At 39.0% G+C, this 22,734-nt stretch overlaps 1 protein-coding gene across 3 annotated transcripts in view; it reads right to left on the minus strand.

Annotated features, from left to right (window-relative positions):
* The window catches only part of VRK2 (VRK serine/threonine kinase 2), a 96,952-nt gene extending 80,342 nt beyond the window's left edge, over nucleotides 1–16,610 (minus strand). The window contains exons 1-2 of one of the 3 annotated variants that reach the window (XM_065929239.1): nucleotides 16,372–16,595; nucleotides 12,612–12,773 (exon numbers count right to left, since the gene is read on the minus strand). In XM_065929239.1, coding sequence (XP_065785311.1) covers nucleotides 12,612–12,747 — 136 coding nt within the window. In that variant the 5' untranslated portion in view covers nucleotides 12,748–12,773; nucleotides 16,372–16,595. Of the gene's footprint in view, nucleotides 1–12,611; nucleotides 12,774–16,371 lie in introns of all 3 variants that reach the window. The other 2 variants (XM_065929240.1, XM_065929241.1) reach the window with 2 other exon arrangements.
* Nucleotides 16,611–22,734: the final 6,124 nt, after the last annotated feature.

Below are 22,734 nucleotides of genomic sequence, written 5' to 3' on the forward strand. Positions count from 1 at the left end.
TTCCTTCTCTCTTAAGAGGAACTCAGTTTGGCCAAATAGAATACTGGAATGATAACCATATTTCTCTTAGCTCTCTTTCTATTGTCAGTCTATGAATTAAGGGCTGAAGTAGTTATTGAACTCCCTTCCTGAAATTATATATTTTAAGTTTAAAAAGCTACTATGTAAAAGTTTTGGCTCTACTCTCACTTTTTGAAACACTAATATTCATGATGAAATTAGGTTTCAAATAAGGGAAATCTTCCTTATATCATTCCACATGGTCTCTATTTTGCAAGTCTTTACATTTTCATATATTCTTATTATTCAAAAACATACTACATAAACAGATAATAGAACCATTACGTTTTTCTTCTTGATGATCCATTTACATCATTTTTCTGTGGCTTAGATTTATTTTGCTTGCTTATTAATAGCAGAACTCTTTGTTCAGCTGGATCAATTCTTTCCTTAAAGCCTTTATCCATGTTTTAGTCTCTCTCACCATCTTTCAGGATCTCACAGATTCTCAGGGTCAGAAGGAACTTAAAGGTCCTTCCCCAACCAAAAACCTCTTATTTTTAACATAGATTCCATAATGCTTTCAATTTACATTAAACTAGTTAATTTCAGAACATCTGTACTTGCTCAAATGTTTTCTGCTAGAATGAAAATTCTGGTATGATGTAAGTCTTACAGCTTTTTTTCTTCCCCTTTTCATCACATAACAACTGTCTGTTAGACATGCAACTTTGTTTGGCTTTCATTTGTCTTGAAGTGTATTGTGTGGGGATTGTTCAGTGGGTTTTACTACTTTTCCTTCTACCATCCTCGTAACACTTTGTAAGACAGAAGGTTTACATAACTAATATTCCATCCTCAACTGTAATACAGTACTCACATTTGATACTGGAAATCTATGTCAGAAGTATAACCCATAATCTTTTAATAGAAACATGATGAAATGTAATGAAGAGCATTTTTCTTCACATTCTCCAGAAATTGAAATTAATAACTCTCTATCACCAAAAGTGCTCAATAACATGGCCCTCTAATGTAATATTATACTTTGTTCATTCTTTTCCTTGCTATGTATATACTCGTAAGAAAAAAGTATCAAAGCATGAAACTAACATTACAATAGCTAATAAATATCATTTTTCCATTAAAAACACATAAAGATTTACCTGTACATGAAATGTTATAGTTTTCTCATAAAATCATCTATGGGTACATGATAACTATTACTGTATAGTAATATCTTGACCGAATAAATTTTTTTAAATTATTCTTATAAATATTTTGGTATATGAACAAATTCTATAAAGAAACATATTCTTTATCAACATTTCACTTATCTAAGTATTTGGGGTTTTTTTATTTTCTTAAAAGACTTAGTTTTCTAAATAGTATATCTTTAAATTATTACTCAATGGAAAAAAGACATGCCAAAAACAATACAATATTTGTAAAAATATCTATTTTCACATGATGCTTATTAAAGTCTGTCATAGGGATTTAAAGAGGCTTCTTTTGATCTCCTTGTTGCTTATTACCCTCAAAACAAATGCATAATATCCCCATAAACTCGACATACTTATTTTTTAAAAAGCAGAAAAATCTAATCTTTCCCATCAGTTTGTATGCACTACTGACTGATTATTCTCACTTTTTTTTTTCATAAAAGTATTGTTTGTTCTAGGTACATTTTTAGTATATGTATTTTTTCCAGTTCTTAACATTAGATTTACTATAAATATCAGATGTACTTTCACAGATTTTGTAAAAATATTAAAAACATATCACAAATGCTCTACACCTCAAGTTGTCAATCTGAACGAAAATGACACTATTACCAGCATCAGCGCTAACATATTTCTTAAATTAGCTGCCAATACCATCAATTAGATATTTCAGTTATTTTAGAAATGAGCATCTCATAGGCATGTCATTTGTCACTAATTCCTCTGGCTAGTAATAAATTCACAGTGTTCTTTGACAAAAGACACCAACCAGGAGCGCAGAGAGACCCGAGTTCAAACGGAGATGGAAGACAATTAGACAAATTACTTAACATTCCTAGGCCTCAAAACTGCCTTGTCAAGCTGCTGGGAGAATTAAATGAAATAATCCATAAGAAGCATTTAACACAGAGCTTGGCACACACTGAGTAAAAGATTCTATCAGTAGTGGATGAGGATGAAGATTTCCTAAAAAAGGTTTCAGAAACTATGCCTGGCAGCACGCCGCAGACACATATGACTCATCTGCTAGTCTTTACCAGGGATTCTTGCTTTCATTCCTTTTCACTGCTCTGTGTCCTGTGTTCACGGCCTCCACAGTGAGGCTTTGGTTAACATCACCTCTGTGAATTTCATTAGGTGGCCTTCAGAACAGCTACAATGGATGCTAAGCCTTCCATGAGCCTCTTTCACACATGTTGTAGCTTCCGATTGCTCTTGCTTGATATAAATTTGCGGGAAGCTGCCTTTACTCCACACTAAGCATAGGAGAGAAAAATGGCCAGTGTCTCTGGGGAATAATTAACAAAAGACAGTTTGTTTCATCTTCATGATAAAATACAGCATTCCTATTAAAAGGCAAATTCATCATTCCCAAAAGTTAAATAGAATGGCACTTTAAAAGTAATTCCAGCTGATTAAATTTAGGGTTCTGAAAAAAAAATTAATTCATGAATATACTCTGAATCTTTCATTTGATTTTAAAATGTATAAATGTTCATTTAACTTTGAGCCCTTGCCTTTCAGTGTTCTATTCTGAGCTAGTCAAACAAGTGGTAGCAGGCATGCTGGGCTCAATAATACTGCCTCTCATATTTAAATACTCTTTTTCACTTGGATTGCAAATTAAAGACAGTCTCCTGAACACTGACACATTTTCAATGATTGATTTTGCAAAACGTGTTGATTTTTCCTACACTGTTTTGCCTCTGTGTGTGTCAACTTTGGCCTTCTTTTCTTGCTCCTTTGCAGCACTGCTGTCTCTTTGAAGCCATTGTCTGTCTCATATTAAAAATGTACATTAAACCTCTCGACTAATTACACAGAAAATTCCTGATCTCAAATATAAAACACCCATGCCCAGAAACTATAACAAAAGCTTCTGACTATGTATAAAACTCTTAATCAAATCTTTCATTCACTTGGATTAAAAGAAATACCAACCATTTATTTTCCATTAAAGTTGTGTTTATATTCTTTCAAAAGTAGATTTTTAAAATATATTTACATGCCTATAAGTCAATCCATTTAACATTAAACCCCATCTATTTTCTCCACAAAAGTTTATACTTGCTGTTAAGTCTACTTCAATTAAGGGCTACTCTGTAGAACTGTTTCATTCTAAACACAAAACTATTTAATCTTAATATAATGTCCACTTTTTTTAACTCCCTCTGCACTGTGCATTAGCAAAGTAGACTCCCTCAATAAATCCTATAATCTATGGATTAAGTACATGGCTTCTTATATTTAAAAAACATACTTGAAAAGAGGATGAACAGAAACTTATACCCCTCAAGCTCCGCAAGATAACTAAAATAAGGCCTCTAACTCTAAAAAGACAGAATCTTACATACATGCCACATGTTACAGTACCAACAGCACAAAATTTCATCTCAAATAAGCCAACTGTTGGGAAAATTATTTTTCCCCAACAGACTAGTTTTAATTTAACCAATCATTTTTTAAGCTGTTATATATTGGGTCTTATTGAAGCACTCTCAAGAGAAGGCCTACAAGGAGTTTATAATCTAATATTGGTGGAGGGTAAACAGTATACAAATGGCAATCATAAGAAACAAGATAAGCACTTCGAAAGAACCTATTACAGGAAGGAACAAAGAGCAAGCAAGAAAAGTTGTGGCTACTCCCCTGCTTGCCTCGTTAGCATGTTAGAATTTTCATAAGGCCTATTGGCCACCATTTGTTTCCACCAGTGATCCCAGCAACAGACTCCCCTGGCTCTCAGTCTACTGAACCTATGGACTCTGCTCAATTCGGCTGCTGTTCGCCTTTTTGTAAGACCAACTCGCCTCTGTCCCTAGTTGTTCATCTCATGCAGTCACCAACTGCAGTAAATGCATCACATGCCACCACACGACTATTTTAGGAAACCCTGCAGTGTACCAACTGGCTAGGGCAACCCTGGGTATGAAATTTTAGTTGCCTGAAAACGATGTTTCCAAATGGAAAGATGAGAGGAGGAGGACAAGGGAAGTAGCCATACTCCTCTTAAAAGGCCACGATACCTAAGCAAAGCAAGTTGGAGTAAGGTCTGCACATGAGCCAAAGCTTAGAATTTCATTGCTTTTGTTGGCTCATGTCACTTCTTTAATTAATGTCACTTTCTCTGGTTTAATATCAGAGCAAGTGACAAGAGTGCTTCTGGATGAATTGTGTTTTCTGAGGACTGTATGGCATACTCTCCCGCAGTCTGACGGAGGGACGTGCCAGCTTTACTTGGCAGTTACAATGCACCAGCTTTAGTTTTAGTAGTTTAATTTGTGGCAGTTATATGTTTTGAATACGTTGAAGTATTCACAATGGTCTCATGGAATCTGCTCCATAGATAAAGTTTACACAGTGGAAAAGAAAAAGCAATGGCTATAAGGCGATTACAAAAAGCTTCTCTTGGCCACAGCTGGTCTTATAGGCATTCTTGTAAATTTAAGAGCATTTAGAGAATACGATTAAAGTGATCACAAGAAATGATGCCCTTTTTTTTTTATTTTTGCCCAGTTCTGTAGCTGGTGTGAGACGATCATAAGGAATATGATATTTAGAACTCAATTTTATGCAAAATCCATTATTCAAGAAGTGAAGTTTATATACATGATAGACATGCAATGAAATAAATGTTAGAATAGGAAGCTTTGTTACTTATGCATTAAGTCGGTTCTAACGTTTTGGTAAACTAACTTTTTATTGATATAAAATTCAAAAAAAATTCTGCATTTAGAGAAAGGACTAAACTTTTCCCTTTATTAAAGATCTTTCTGTTTCAGACTGAAATAATCGGAAGGTTTTTAATTTGGAGTTTTTCCTTCATCTCCTTTATACACTTTTGTGAAGCCTCATCAGCTCATGGTGAGAGCAGCCACCAAGGAGTTCTTCCAAACTTTACCTGCCCTTTCTAAATTTAGGGTTCTTTACTGCAGCAGGTTGAAGATCTGGCTTTGAATGCACCTGGCTCTGCTGGAGAACAGAAATATTCATCTCCACTGAATGCATGCTGCTTAAGTGCTGGAGGCACTTGCAGGAGAGTAACTCTCATTGGAAACTTCATTACAATACTTTTCTCTTCCCTACATGTAGTAGTAATTCTCATTCACCAAAGATAGAATTTTGCTTGACACTGCCACAGGAGCTCCTGTTTGACTTTCAAAATTAATCAACCTCTAAGCTGGAGTAGAAATGGCATGTCCTTTAACCTTAAGCACAAAAAGCTCTCAACAGACTGCAGTTTTTATATCCCTGGATGGGAGTTTGGGCCCCTGATACTTAAACTTGATGCACATACTGGGTTTCTGGCATGCTTTTGCCCATACCCATCTGCTTGGCTGGCACTGTGCCCATTCAGAAGGTGTGATGCCAGTTTCAATAGGGCATAGGTGCCAATCAAAGATGGGCTTGGAGGGGCAGCACGCAGAACGCAGCAAAAGTCAGCTTTTCTGCCAGAAGATCCTCCTGTTATCATATAATGCCAATGAAGGGCCACATGCCTCATTGCCTAGGATCACACTGCATCTGTAGATGTTTCTGGCCTTCAATGGATATCTTTCTACGAATCTTTTCCTTCAAGTATTACTTGATTGGAGATGTTAAAGGAAAGTCTTCCTGACTAAATGAAGTCAGGATGACTTTCTTTTTCCCTTTTAAAAGAAACAATGGAAACCTTCAAAAATTTTCTTGAAATAATTGCTTTTATGTCCTTCCTCTTAAAATGCCCTTTCATGTATAAAACTGCATAATGTACTCAGTTCATGTAATGGAGTTATAAGGGACAAACATTCTGATGCACGAATTGCTAAACCAAGTATGTAAGCAGTATAAGGCCCATGAACATTTTTGAATCATTGTTAAGTGAGGAGGGTGAACAAATTTTCATCATCCAAATAGCTAATTTCTAGTGAATACTCCTATTTAGAGCTTTAGAGTTTCTTAATTTTCTTCTCATTTATTCTATAAACATAGATATTCCTGTTTCTTAAAAGAAAACTACTTCCTACTCTTCTTCCATACCTAAAGAAAAAAAGCCTAAAACACTTCAGAAGCTCAACACAATTCATATTTCATAAGGAAGCTAGAAGCTCCCGAAAGTTGAGTTTGTTTTTTTTTATTATGTGGCAATAGAGGTGAACTCATTTCATGAAGAAGAAACTTCCCTATAGCAATAGGCTTCAAATTTAAAAACCTTGACCACAAATTTAAAAAACCATGGTAAGATAGTAACAGGTACAGTGGAAGAGGCATAATGCACAAATTATTGAAGGACAGAGCAGTTTGTAACTCTTCCCTTAAGGCAAAAGAGTTTGACAGTAAAATGCTGAACATGAAGACCCATAATATAAAATATGTTAAAAAGATCGGATACTTACAAAAATGAAAAAGACAAGCAAAGACTAAGTAAACCTTAGGAGGATGCTTCCTTTTTATACAAAGAATCCAAACTTTTGCAGGTATTTAGATTTCTTAGCTGGTAAGTAAATGAACACTGTGCTTTTAAAATTCAAAATTAACAGCCAATGGCCAGCACATACAAAATTAAAATAAAACTTCTAGGAACTTTAAATTCTTATGAAAGGTACAACATGTTTATTAAATTCACAAAATCCCAAGCAATCTCTTCATCTGTTGAGATTATACCAACTGCTACTGCTGCTAAGTCGCTTCAGTCATGTGCGACTCTGTGTGACCCCATAGACGACAGCCTACCACGCTGCCCCATCCCTGGGATTCTCCAGGCAAGAACACTGGAGTGGGTTGCCATTTCCTTCTCCAGTGCATGAAAGTGAAAAGTGAAAGTGAAGTCGCTCAGTCATTTCCGACTCTTCACAACCCCATGGACTGCAGCCTATCAGGCTCCTCCGTCCATGGGATTTTCCAGGTAAGAGTACTGGAGTTGGGTGCCATAGCCTTCTCCGGATTATACCAACTATTACATTTTAAACCTTCAGCTTGGAACTAATTTATCTTATATACAACAGTTTCTAAAACAAGTTATCCTTATTTCATGTTTATTTCCTTCTTCTCACCCCCAGGGTATCATCCGCAAAATTTCCTAGTAACTATTCTGGTGGGAGGAGAAGGCAATGGCACCCAACTCCAGTACTCTTGCCTGGAAAATCCCATGGACGGAGGAGCCTGGTAGACTGCGGTCCATGGGGTCACTAATAGTTGGACACAACTGAGCGACTTCACTTTCACTTTTCACTTTCATGCATTGGAGAAGGAAATGGCAACCCACTCCAGTGTTCTTTCCTGGAGAATCCCAGGGATGGTGGAGCCTGGTGGGCTGCCATCTATGGGATCGCACAGAGTCGGACACGACCCAAGCGACTTAGCAGTAGCAGCAGCAGCATGGTGGTGGGGCCACAATGTTGCATTGTGTTAGGTCAGATTAACTGCTTATCTCAAAGTCTTCTCTATAAAACACTGCCAAAATAACATCTAACACAGCAATATATTATGAAGCAATACATGTTGTAGTAACTATTTTGTTGCTAGCATTATCATTAGGCTCTTCAGAACATTACTCTTCATACCTTAAAAACCAATCCATTCTAGCTGACTAGAAAGTTGTTCTCGTTCAGTCACTAAGTCATGTCTGACTCTTTGCGACCCCTCTGGACTGTAGCCCGCTAGGCTTCTCTGTCCATGGGATCTCCTAGCCAAGAACACTGGAGTGGGCTGCCATTTCCCTCTCCAGGGGATCTTCCCGACCCAGGGATCAAACCAGCATCTTCCACACTGGAAGGCAGATTCTTTACCACTGAGCCACCAAACAAGAAAATACAACAAATAAAAACCATACATAAAAATTTTTTTCTATTTAGATAAAAGTCTATTTCTTCACTGATAATTGAGTTAAACTTTGACAATATCTACAACTCCCAGTTACTCTATCTTCTCTCTGCCCCATCCAACAAAGACTTCTTCTGTTTCTAAAGAACAAAATTGAGCTAATCTGAGAGGATTACCCAAGAAATGTATGGCAGTCACCTGAACTCTAAACATTTATCCATGAATAAATGATTGATCTTAATGCTTCAAGAATTAATCTTAGTTATAATAACATTATTTATAAAATATAATGCTCTTGATTTACTGTCAATAAAGCATATATAGATTTTATAGTTAATTTATCTCAAGTTTTTATGACTAAGAGTGTTATCTTTAAGATTACAGGCTGGAGTTAAGGGTGACATCTATAATTATGTGGGGAAAAAAAGCAAACTGGCTTGTGTGGGTTTAGTAGCCCGACTTCAATCTCAATCTCTGAGGCAAATAACTGGTAAACATATAGCCTGTGCTTAATATTCCAAAGATGCTAAATGGTCATGGCTATGCTCAAATTCTAAAAAATAAAACTTCTACAGATAAATCATTCTGTCATTTGTTACTTCCTCCTCCAGGGGATCTTCCCAAACCAGAGGTCAAACCCACCTCTCCTGCATTGGTGGGCAGATTCTTTACCATTGAGCCACCTGGGAAAGCTGTCTAAGCAGACTTTAAAGGAATTTGGCTAAAGTTTATTATCTATAATTCTGTTTTTCTAGATTTTTTTACTAATTTTGAAACATAGTACCTTTCATATCTGAAACATAAGATACAGTTTATGTGAGAACTTTTCACTATGTCATCATGGCTACTACTGTAAATTGAAATGGGAAAAACATACATTTTGGCAAGTAAAATGTCATAGATTTCCACTGACATTCTCTGTTTCTCAGTTTCACCATATTTAGTAGCTAAGCCCATCACAGTCCATCGGAGGACAAATGGAAAAACCCTCCCATACATGTCTTAGTCACCATGCTAATCTGAGCACCAGACACCAAATTTAGAGTTCAGCTATGACTGAGAATGGGAAGTTCTAAATAAATAAATCAATTACAGTGAATTGCTTATCAAGTTCCAAGTTCTTTAAAAATATTACCTTAATCATTGCAAGTATTATTACCCCAATCCTAGAGAACAGAAACGAAGATTCCTGAATAGATGAAAGTTACTCATTTCGCAAAAGGCTCAGGTCAAAATCTTAAACTGTGATTTATGAAACTCTCCAGTTTGCTTGGTTCTGTGTTATTCCTAGCACTAAAGTAAAATTCAAACTCTTAGTTCTGTCTCCTGAAGTTTTAGAATTTTTTTTTTCACTTTTTGATCCTGAGGTTACTGCAAGCTTTCCCACTCACCGAAACAGTTTCCTTTCTTCCTTTTACCCTCCTCTCTTTTCAAATGCAAAGGAAGAACTTTGTTTTATGTTCAGACTTTCTTTTCCCTCTTATTACTATTTCTGTTACTGCTACAGGAACATTATTTCTCCAAGTTGAGAGTAAATACAAAACATCTCTGCCCCTTCCCCTTTACTTCTTGCTGAAAGTCTCTGGCTATTGATCTCAAAACTACAGGACAGTTGTACATGCACATATGAGTCTCTTCTCAGCCTTAGGTGACAAATGCTGATGAAGTGTCTGCTGAAAGTGTATCTAGAAAATATAATACTTAACAATGTAGCTGTCACAAAGGTATGAGGGAAACCTGAACTGGCTGGCTACTTCATTTATACAGGAAATGATGAGAACCATGCTAAAATGCAAAAACATGATATAATTTCATATGGATTTTCTCAGCTTGAAAAAAATACGTAAAAACTAATTTTAACAAAGTTATTGCTGACAGCATCTCACTGAAGAGCTGAGATTATAATTTATGAGTGCCACTTTTGATAGAACAGTAACAACATTTGCAACACACAACTTTTCCTCAAAATAGCTAAACATTTCTTTAAAATCTTATCCCAGTCATATGCATTTGCTCATATATCTAGGATCCAGGTTCTAAAATTCAGATAGTAGGGGGTACTTCATAAGTATGAAATCTTGAAAATTGTTGCAAACTAAATATTATTGAGAAAAGTTAAGTAAAAAATATGTGCAGTACTTAGATTGAAAGAAGCAAGGTTTTTTCCTATATTTGAATAGGGGCAAATAAATCACATGACTAAGCCTAAATTCCTAATTCTACATGCCTAAATTCCTTTTTCACAACAGGAACCACACAAGTAGCATGTGTACACATATATGTATGCACACACACACATAATTCAACTTTAAACATGGTCTTAAATTTAAATACATAGTAACACATATAATATTTACATTTAAATAGAGAAAAGAAATAAGACTAGCACAATCAATACTTTTCTTTAGTTCTTTGAAATTACTCAAATTAATTCAAACATTAGAATAACTGACAAGCTGTGCAATCCAAGGCTACAGTTCAGCCACATCAGAAATAACTTATTCAACTCCATTTCTCTGACCTTGAGTCAAGACAATATACCAGAGATCTTAACACTCATCTATACAAGAGAATTCAACAATTCGGAGTTTCAACCAACAATTATTCTTCAAAGAATATACTCTCTGTAGACTCCAAGTCCTCTCAGGGTCTTTATCTGCAACATTCAACATGGTAGCCACTACCTATAGGTAGTTACTGAGTCCCTGAAATGGGACTAGACATATCCTGGTCTAGTCCCATTTAACAAAGAAGTGAAATATTTCCCTTTTTTAATATCAATAATGTATTGGAATTATACTTTAGACACATCACATTAAATAATACATATTATTTAAATAAATTTCACCTGCTTTTTTTTAATGTGGCTCCTTGACAATTTTATAGTCCATATGTGGCTTGCATTACATTTCTGTTAAACAGTGCCGCTTGTGTCACTAAATCTAGTACTTAACATTTTTCAAGCAAGTTCGAACCCTTTAAATAGGGAAGTTGTTCTTTATCTAACCCACACTACGCTTTTGTGTTGGTCTTATCTTCCCAACTAGATTAGACACTCAGGTGATTAATAAGAAGTTACTTATTCACTGTATTTCACCCATTTATTCGATAGTACAATCTCAACTTCATCAGAGGAGAAGCTTAATCCTTCAAGATCCATGAAACACATTTGTGTGAGAAGGGTGGCAGAATATGCCACCCTAAAATATGCCTGTTTGGCAACAGGATTATTTTGCACTGAAAGCACTTGAAAAATAGCAAATGCAGGGAAAGGCTTTCTCTGAACTCCCTTTATCTGGCTAAAGACAGAGCACCCCTCCCCCCAAAAAAACACACACACAACTCAACTGTTTTAAATGACATCTAGGAGAGCTTCATTAACCATGAAAGACTAAGTCATCACAGAAGAGATTAGATATTGACATCACTCCCAAACTTTGTTACAGACTATCACAGCCCCCATCTACTCTTTTATAGGCCTAGTAATCTCTCCTAAAAATCATGTACTGTCCCTAAAGTGGCCTAGTCCCTTCTCTTCCCTTATTAAGATAGCATGCAAGCTCTCAAATTTTACCATGCTTTAGGATATTTATTCAACTATTTTTCCACCTGTAATATTACTGTGCACATAACATCAAAAAATTAATGTATTTGTATACCTTATCTCCTGTTAATCTTCCTGCTATCAGTTCATTTCATAAACCCAGCTATTAAACTTAGGAGGGCAGAGGGAATGTCTTTCCTCCCCTTTACTCTAAAATGTTTAATAAGGAACCCAAGATTCTTCCAACGAAGGCTTTTTTACCAACTTCTTAAAACGCTTCCAGGCACAGATGTAATAAGTCAATATATTTAGAATTTCTCCTTGAGAGGATTTTTTTTTAATCACTAATATTTATCTTATTCATTAAATCTCATCTTGTAATGGATATCCCTTGATCCTTAAAGCTATAGATAAAAGGTAGCCCTGAACAATCCTTTTAAAGTCAATGTAATTTAAAATTTTTTTAATATAGTGTAAAAACACACTCAACTTAGGTTCCTTACTTGTACCAAAAAACACAGAAACTATGTTTAAGTATCTGTTAATTATCCTAAAGATAGCACATAATAGTAACAATCTAAATGTACAAGAGAGAAGTTAATTCATTCCACGCAATAGATAGCCTTGGGGTATTAAGGTCCAGTTCTCTAGTGAGACCTAGTGAAAAAATGACCAGAACCTTACACTACTTCAACATTAATGATTAAGATTCACAAAATGGGAAATGTTCATAATCATAGAGTTGTGTTCTCTTGAGTCATAAAAACCAATGTCTCCAAGAAAACAGTCTCAAAACAGAACATTAACCATTTGTCTGGCAGACTGTGTAACTGTGCTCTGAAAAGACTTTCTAAGAGTCATTTAGAAAGACATGGACAAGAAGGGACTAGGGTCAGTCATATCTTGAACCTAGCATAGACCTTCTACTAAACACTAACTATCTTCATATTACTTACATTTATGAATTCTATTTTATTTCAATTTTCAAAATATTAAGTCATCACAGTCACACACATAAGAGTATCTGGTGATTTATACTTTACCTAAATATATCAAACCAAATCCTCCAGAGCCAATCAGCTTGCCCAGCACCCATTGTTTTCCTTCCATGTCATCTAGGACTGTGCCTTCCGGAAGTGGAATAGGAAGCTTGTATTTTTCTTTTCTTCTTGGTGGCATCACTTCTGTTGACAGAAGGGGTGAGGCTGTGATTAAAAATAAAAACAATAATAAAGAAAACTCCACTTAAATACATTTCTCAAAATGTCTTCTATGGGGCACCTTCCCAGAAATTAGGATACTAAAGTCAACTGGGATTGGGAAAGCCCACATATTATATTCAAACTGGAGATTCACCAAGATTACAATATTGAAATCGAAGAGACACTGATACTAAAAAAAAACAAAGCCTGCTGAACCTCACTTAATATTTCCAAAATTCAGTTAGGGGGTCAAAACACTTACTCAGTTCAGTTCAGTTGCTCAGTCGTGTCCGACTCTTTGCGATCCCATGAATCGCAGCACACCAGGACTCCCTGTCCATCACAAACTCCCAGAGTTTACTCAAACTCATGCCTATCAAATCGGTGATGCCATCCAGCCATCTCATCCTCTGTCATCCCCTTCTCCTCCTGCCCCCCATCCCTCCCAGCATCAGGGTCTTTTCCAATGAGTCAACTCTTCGCATGAGGTGGCCAAAGTATTGGAGTTTCAGCTTCAGCATCAGTCCTTCCAGTGAACACCCAGGACTTATCTCCTTCAGGATGGATTGGCTAGATCTCCTTGCAGTCCAAGGGACTCTCAAGAGTCTTCTCCAACACCACAGTTCAAAAGCATCAATTTTTCGGCGCTCAGCTTTCTTTATAGTCCAACTCTCACATCCATACATGACCACTGGAAAAAACATAGCCTTGACTAGATGGACCTTTGTTGACAAAGTAATGTCTCTGCTTTTTAATATGCTATCTAGGTTGGTCATAACTTTCCTTCCAAGGAGTAACTGTCTTTTAATTTCTTGGCTGCAGTCACCATCTGCAGTGATTTTGGAGCCCCCAAAAATAAAGTCTGACACTGTTTCCACTGTCTCCCCAACTATTTCCCATGAGGTGATGGGACCAGATGCCATGATCTTAGTTTTCTGAATGTTGAGCTTTAAGCCAACTCTTTCACTCTTCTCTTTCACTTTCATCAAGAGGCTTTTTAGTTCTTCTTCACTTTCTGTCATAAGGGTGGTGTCATCTGCATATCTGAGGTTATTGATATTTCTCCCAGCCATCTTGATTCCGGCTTGTGCTTCTTCCAGCCCAGCATTTCTCATGATGTACTCTGCATATAAGTTAAATAAGCAGGGTGACAATATACAGCCTTGACATACGCCTTTTCCTATTTGGAACCAGTCTGTTGTTCCATGTCCAGTTCTAACTGTTGCTTCCTGACCTGCATACAGGTTTCTCAAGAGGCAGATCAGGTGGTCTGGTATTCCCTTCTCCTTCAGAATTTTCCACAGTTTATTGTGATCCACACAGTCAAAGGCTTTGGCGTAGTCAATAAAGCAGAAATGGATGTTTTTCTGGAATTCTCTTGCTTTTTTGATGATCCAGCGGATATTGGCAATTTGATCTCTGGTTCCTCTGCCTTTTCTAAAACCAGCTTGACCACCTGGAAGTTCTCGGTTCACGTATTGCTGAAGCCTGGCTTGGAGAATTTTGAGCATTACCTTACTAGCGTGTGAGATGAGTGTAATTGTGCAGTAGTTTGAGCACTCTTTGGGATTGCCTTTCTTAGGGATTGGAATGAAAACCAACCTTTTCCAGTCCTGTGGCCACTGCTGAGTTTTCCAAATTTGCTGGCATACTGAGTGCAGCACTTTCACAGCATCATCTTTCAGGATTTGAAATAGCTCAACTGGAATTCCATCACCTCCACTAGCTTTGTTCATAGTGATGCTTCCTAAGGCCCACTTGACTTCACATTCCAGGATGTCTAGCTCTAGGTGAGTGATCACACCATCCTGATTATCTGGGTCATGAAGATCTTTTTTGTATAGTTCTTCTGTGTATTCTTGACACCTCTTCTTAATATCTTCTTTCTGTTAGGTCCATACCATTTCTGTCCTTTATTGAGCCCATTTTCATGGATGTATAACTAAGCAGAGCACTAGGCCACTGCACAGTTAGTTGTAAGACTACCACGCTACTGTTTCAACTTCTTTCTACTTCTCTCTACCCTGTCCCTTCCCCATTATCACTGAAGTGAAAACTGCCCTGCCTTAGAAATTTATGCAGCACTAACAACAACAGTGTAGAGACGCCACAGGATAGCCACACAACTTTAACCAATTAACTGTAATTGTACATAGGCTAGTGAATCTTAACTAGAGATTTTTGGGTAGGACTAGAAAATTTCTTAGGGAAAAACAAAACGCACACACAGCATATAAGCCTGAAACAAGTGTGAAGGTAATGGCAATCCTGTGCTGCTGCTGCTAAGTCGCCTCAGTCACTTGAGTCGTGTCCGACTCTGTGCAACCCCAGAGACAACAGCCCACCAGGCTCCCCCGTCCCTGGGATTCTCCAGGCAAGTGAACTGGAGTGGATTGCCATTTCCTTCTCCAATAACGGCAATCCTCTAAGTAGTTCCAAAGAATTTTTTTTAAACCTCTTTTTAAGCCTTCGAAATGAAAATAGTCTTCATTGTATAATCTATCCATTTTCTGAACGAGGTTTCTGTTCCTTTCAGTAGGCTTTCCCCCTGCTTCTTATATTAACCCAATGCCCTATCTTACTCAGCAGTAACACCCGGGTAGAGCAACATTCACTCGTCCTCCTAACTCGAACACAAAGGAAGCTGGGAAATCATATGAACAGTGCCCCAAAGAAGGAAAAGTTCTGACCAGGACTTTATACTGGGGGCTTCTTCTCTGGGGGCCCAGACAATTAGAGAATCTGCCTCCAATGCAGGAGACCTGGGTTGGATCCCAGGGTCAGGAAGATCCCCTGGAGAAGGGAATGGAAACCCACTCCAATATTCTTGCCCCATGGACAGGGTAGCCTGGTGGGCTACTGACCATGGGGTTGCAAAGTCACAAAGACTGACACTTTCACTTTCTATATACTGATCAGTATCTTGTTTAAATACTGGTATCCAACACTTATCTGCTGATTTAAAACCTTAAGTCTTGTGATAACAACTTTTCAGCATTCTCCATCAGTATGAAGAAGATAAAAACCGTTTGGGGCAAGTCCGTGGCACCAGAACTGGAAGCCTGAAAGGTGACTGTCTATACAATGAACACCCGCGGCATGGATCCAGAGTTCAAGGCACAGGAGGAAGCGCCAACCTCCTCTCAAGGCCAGTCCCAGACAAGCTTGTCCCTGCAGCTTCAGGGCCCTCCCCGCTAGGATGAAAAGTGCTTAACACGAGTTTCCGGAGACAACCCGGTACCCAGAGGCCTGAACCAGAGCCGGCACTGGGCTTGGGGCGGCCTCGGAGACGGACCGTGACGGTGGGGACAGGGGCGGGTCAGGGCGGCCCACCGCCCGCCTGACCCCTCGGCCGTCCAGGACAGCCCCTTAGCTTCCCACCCACCCAATCCCCACTTCTCGCCACGCCCAGGCCCGGCCCGAACCACCGGAAGCCCGCCGGCGTCCGGACTCGCACTTCCTACCTCGAGCCCCTCTAGGCCGGCGGAAAAAGAAACCCAATCCCCTTTCCCGCCTAACTCCCCCGCCCCGCGTTTTGGGCAAACGCGTGGGGAAGGAGCGCCAGGATTTCGCGCTGAGTTTTAAAATAGTCAGAACCCACCGCGGAAGCAGGGAACCCGCCCGGGCCCGGCGTCTCACTCCGACGGCAGCTTCTTCCAGGCGTGGGGCGCCGCGCGGGCGGGGCAGGCGGGACGCGGAAGTGCGGGTTCTCGCCGCGACTCCCGGCACCGGGGGTCGAGGGGAGGCTTGCCAGGCGCTCGGCGTGCCCGGCGCCTCACTTGGGCCTCGCGAGGCCGGGCGGGGCGGCGGGCCTCCAATCCCGCGGGGAGGCGGGCCCGGAGCCGGCTCGGCCCTCGGCGGGGGCCAAGCAAACTTTCTGCCCCTGTTCCCGCATCGCTCAGCCAGGGCGGAGACGCCGGCCCGGGTTCCGCGGAGCCTAGTCCGGGCCCAGGCCCGGGGGCAACCGTAATTACTTTAAAACTTTAAAAACATGGTCTAATTTTTTTTTTTTTTTTTTTGTCCGTGAAGTGGAAATAACCCTATTTAGGTTAATAAACTTTGTTAAATTAAAAAAATTATTCTGGCATTTTTTTTAAACGATAAGACTATTCAAAACTCTTGCAATAGAATGTAACCATTCTCCGCCCCCATCCAGGCTGGTACAGAGCGTCGTAACATAAGAGAATGGATACATGTGTATGTATCGCTGAGTCCTTTCGGTGTTCACCTGAAACTACCACGACTTTGTTAATTGTCTATACCCCCATACAAAATAAAAAGTTAAAAAGTTTGAAAAAAGAACTCTTGAAATAGGAGAAAGAGCTATGCTCAACTCTTTAATTATTGACAGAAAACAAAAGTGGGAATTTATGGCCAAGGAACAGGTGGGGGTCAGTGGATAGAAAACTACTAAGAAGAAATATCACGGCAGAGAGTTGTTCAGTCGCCCAGTCCAGTCCCACTCTTTGCGACCCCATGGTCTGCAGCATGCCAGGCCTCACTGTCCCTCACCATCTTCTGCAGTTTGCCCAAGTTCATGTTCACTGCATTGGTGATACCCTCCAGCCATCTCCTCCCCTGTCGCCCTCTTCTCTTTCTGCCCTCAATCTTTCCTAGCATCAGGGACTTTTCCAATAAGTCTGTTCGCATCTGATGACCAAAATACTGGAGCTTCAGCTTCAGGGTCAATCCTTCCAGTGAATATTCAGGGTTAATCTCCCTTAACACTGACTAGTTTGATCTCCTTGCTGTCCAAGGGATTTTCAGAAGTCTTCTCCAGTACCACAGTTGGAAGGCATCAGTTCTTTGGAATTCTGTCCTCTTTATGGTGTCCGGCTCTCACAACCATACGTGACCACTGGGAGGACCGCAGCCTTGACTGTATGAACCTTTGTCTGCAGAGTAATGTCTCTGCTTTACAACACACTATGTTTGCCATCGCTTTCCTGCCAAGAAGCAATCATCCGATTTCATGGCTGCAGTCACTGTCCACAGTAATTTTGGAGCCCAAGAAGAGGGAATCTGTCACTACTTCCACCCTTTCCCATTCTAGTAATGGGGCCGGATGCTATGATATTTACTAAGAGGAATTATCAGGGGGTAAAGAGAGTACTTGCTAAATAGTGCTAACAGAATTCTTGCAGAAGGCAGGCCAGGGTAATCAGACATCACCTGTGGGATGGTAGAAGCTGAGGGACTCTATCCTCCAATGAAGGATTGGGAGATGCTGGCTAAACTTAGCATTGGGAGATGCTTACTGATATCGGACAGTATGGAGAAAACATATAAGTCCAAAAGTGAACACCTATTTGGGAAAGAGTTCAGGTGAGCCTAAATAGAGTTTTGTCAAGGAAAGGACCTTTGTCAGGTTATTGGTTATAAGATTTAGGTGATAAGTAAGAAGGAAAAATAAGCTGTTTTCTAATATATAATAAGGACTCATAGCTTATAATGGAGAAGGCAATGGCAACCCATTGCAGTACTCTTTCCTGGAAAATCCCATGGACGGAAGAGCCTGGTAGGCTGCAGTCCATGGGGTCACGAAGAGTCGGACACAACTGAACGACTTCACTTTCACTTTTCACTTTCATGCATTGGAAAAGGAAATGGCAACCCACTACAGTGTTCTTTCCTGGAGAATCCCAGGAATGGCGGAGGCTGGTGGGCTGCTATCTATCTATGGGGTCGCACAGAGTCAGACACAACTGAAGCACCGCAGCAGCAGCAGCAGCAAAGCTTATAATATTTTCAGTTAGTTCAGTTCAGTCTCTCAGTCATGTCCGACTCTGCGACCCCATGGACTGCAGCAGGCCAGGCTTCCCCTTGTCCATCACCAGCACCCAGAGTTTGCTCAAACTCATGTCCATCAAGTCGGTGTGTCATCCAACCATCTCATCCTCTGTCATCCTCTTTTCCTCCTAAAATATAATATTTTAAGGTAGGCAAAACAAATGTTCAGAAAGCAATTATTAAACAATACATCAACATCTTCTGTAGGAAGTCAGTAATTGCTTGGGATGCAAATACTGAAAGGAAAGTCAAGATCCTTTAATGAGTTTGATGGAATAGAGTTTTAGGACTTCCTACACCTATCAAAATGTCACCAAATTAAAAATGGCATGAGAAGACACTTCTTAAAAAAAACTTCACATTGTGGATATAAAAGCATTTTTAAAAGAAACTCAATAGTCTGTATGCAGAATAATTGTGCCCTTTAAGATACTCATTCATTAATGTAATATCCATTCTTATTTCCGTAAGATACATATGTAACATGCTATTTGTTTCCTGTCCAAACATTTATTTGGACACTAAATCTCCCATTCTAAATTTGTTCAGCTTTCTATCCACTCCCCAGGCTCCAGCACCAGGCACAACAGATTATTCTTAAGGGGTCATTCATACAAGGCTTCTCTCTTCCATACCTATATATGCCTACTTGTGTTGGTGTAATAGCCCTTTCCTGTTGCTATGATAGAATACCATAGACTAGGTGGTTTTAAACAACAAAAATGCATTTCCCACAGTTCTGAGGCTGAGGAGTTCATGACTCAGTCACCTCCTAAAAGCCTCCACCTCCAAATACCATCACGTTGGGAATTACATTTCAACATGCAAATTTTAGGAGGGCACAAACATTTAGCCCATGACAGTTAGTAAATACTGCAAGCTCAACCTTCAAAATACACCCACAATCCACCACTTGCTACTGCCCCTACTTCCATCTTTCTGGTCTAAACCACATGTCTTTGCTGGAGACCGATAGTACCATCCTAAAAGCAATCCTATTTCTCACCCTTCCACCCCTTCAGTCTCTTCACAACAAACAGCCACATGGTCTTTTTTTAAAAGCTTAGATCATTCCTCTGCTCAAAACACTTCAGTGCCATTCTAATTCAGTCATTGTTATCCAGTCCTCACTATGACCTAAAACAGTGTTTTTCAACCTTGGTGCTATTGACACTTGGGCCAGACAACTCCTTGTTGACAAAGAAAAGAACCTCAACACTTAACTTACATGCCACAGAAAAATTAACTTGAAATTGATCATAAACCTAAATCTAAATACAAGAGTTAAAGCTATAAAACTTTTGGAAGAAAACCTGGGAGAAAGATTTTATCTTGGAACAGATAAATCTTTGTAATCTTTGAATCTGTGTAATGAGAATGTACCTGGGGGTAGGGGGAAAGTTGAAAACCTAAATAAAGATATTCATAAATTAACTTCATAATTATTAAAAACTTTTGCTCTTCAGAAAGCACTAAGACACCAAGCTTTAGTATGCATGTGGAGTAACTGGAACTCTCTTATACTCCTGGTAGAGATCCAAAATAGTACAGCTACTTTGGAAAACAGTTTGTCAGTTTTTTATAGTGTTAAACATACAATTAGTATATGATCCAGTATTCATGTTCCTAAATATTTTCCCAAGAGAAATATGAACCTATATCTACACAGTGACTTGTATGTGAATGTTTATAACAATTTTCTAGCCAACAACTGGAAACAATTCAAATTCCCATCATCTAGTGAATGCATATACAAATTATGGTATGCAATATATCTCCTACACAATGGACCATCACTCAGCATAAAAAGGAACAAACTATTGATACAAGCAACAACCTGGATGGATCTCAAAAGCATGATGCTTTGTTAAGGTAAGAACACACAACAAGACTACATACTATATAATTCCATTGAAATCGCCAGGGACAAGGTTGGGGGAATGGGATTGTTTACAGAGGGACTAGTGGAACTTTTTGGAATTCTTGATTGTGGCAGTGATTACATGATAATACGTTTGTCAAAATTCATTTAATTGTACACCTAAAATTCATAAATTGTATTGTTTGTAAGTTATGCTTCAATAAAACTGTTTAAAAGGAAAAAATGAGCGAAGAGAAAGATAGGAGGAACCTGAGTCCTTGAGACCATTATTCCTCACTCACCTAACCTTGAGGCCACCATACTTTTCATATTCATGCATGAAGTGTCAAGTATCCTTACTATTAAAGTCACTTAGCATTGGTTTTATGTTTCTCGCAGCCAAAATCTTCTTAACAGATAAAGTTTCAAGTGCTAATGAAATTAAAATGCTAATAAATTTGTACTAAATAAAAATGAGAACAGAAATGCAGGTAAGCCTGTGTTGAGAATATGTGGGATGTTTTTAAGTGTTAGTATTTAATGCAGAATTTTATAATTCAGAGCATATTGCTGTGTGTATGTTTCAAGATGAAAACTGACAGATCTAGAAATACAAATTTTGAAACTAGTGAAAGAACATCTTCTGAATGAACATGATGAAAAACAAGAAAGAAAAGAGGATCTAGACATGAAAGCAATGAAGTATGAGTCATCAGAAGAAAAAAAGTAGGGAAAACAAGGTTTTCAAACAACACTATTTTGATAGATCTCATAGAGTATGAATGATTTACCACAAGCACACACAAACAAAAGGACTTTCTTGGCGGTGTGCCAGCCTGCAGGTATGGCATGGGTTCTGGTTTTCAAAGAACCAGGTGCTATAGAAATACTTGCATTAGTTCAAAGAAAAAAGAAAACCCTCAGCATTTAGCTAGCATACTTTACAAGGCCAAGATCATTTCAAATCAATTAAAGTGTTAAAGATGTTGCATAGACAAGACATTTAGAAAAGTCCAATCTTTGTTATTTTATGTGAGAAAAGGAGATCACTTCACTGCAAACATTTTGCCTGCCAAACAAGCTAGTTCTGTTTTATAAAAATCAGGAGGCCATTTGCACTCACAAATGCACAATCCCTGGAGCACTAAGCAGTTACAGACATAGAAATTTTGAAAATAATAGTATTCAGATAAATGGAATCTCAAAGCTATCAGACAAACAATTGGACCAAATGCTATGCTTTTAGCATTCTTCACATACAAGACCATTACGAAGTACGAACTTGTTTCTCCAAAAGACATGATTCTTGACTGTCCATATAAATGAAAGACAAGGACAAAATAAAATGTCTTTATGTAATTTGTCAGTGTGTCAGTTCAGTTCAGTTCAGTCTCTCAGTCGTGTCCGACTCTTTGTGACCCCATGGACTGCAGCACGCCAGGCCTCCCTGTCCATCACCAACTCCTGGAGTTTACCCAAACTCATATCCATTGAGTCGGTGATGCCATCCAACCATCTCATCCTCTGTCATCCCCTTCTCCTCCTGCCCTCAATCTTTCCCAGCATCAGGGGCTTTTCAAATGAGTAGGTTCTTCGCATCAGGTGGCCAAAGTATTGGAGTTTCAGCTTCGACATCAGTCCTTCCAATAAACATCCAGGACCGGTCTCCTTTAGGATGGACTGGTTGAATTTCCTTGCAGTCCAAAGGACTCTCAAGAGTCTTCTCCAACACCACAGTTCAAAAGCATCAATTCTCCTGTGCTCAGCTTTCTTTATAGTCCAACTCTCACATCCATACATGACCACTGGAAAAACCATAGCCTTGACTAGACAGACCTTTGTTGGTCAAGTAATGTCTCTGCTTTTTAATATGCTGTCTAGGTTGGTCATAACTTTCCTTCCAAGGAGTAAGCGTCTTTTAATTTCATGGCTGCAGTCACCATCTGCAGTGATTTTGGAACCCAGAAAAATAAAGTCAGCCACTGTTTCCACTGCTTCCCCATCTATTTGCCATGAAGTGATGGGACCTGATGCCATGATCTTCGTTTTCTGAATGTTGAACTTAAACCAACTTTTTCACTCTCCTCCTTCACTTTCATCAAGAGGCTCTTTAGTTCTTCACTTTCTGCCATAAGGGTGGTGTCATCTGCATATCTGAGGTTATTGATATTTCTCCCGGCAATCTTGATTCCAGCCTGTGCTTCATTCAGTCCAGCATTTTGCATATACTCTGAATATAAGTTAAATAAGCAGGGTGACAATATACAACCTTGAAGTACTCCTTTCCCTATTTGGAACCAGTTTGTTGTTCCA

This window comes from Muntiacus reevesi, chromosome 3 (genome assembly GCF_963930625.1).
Source record: "Muntiacus reevesi chromosome 3, mMunRee1.1, whole genome shotgun sequence".
NCBI lineage: Eukaryota > Metazoa > Chordata > Mammalia > Artiodactyla > Cervidae > Muntiacus > Muntiacus reevesi.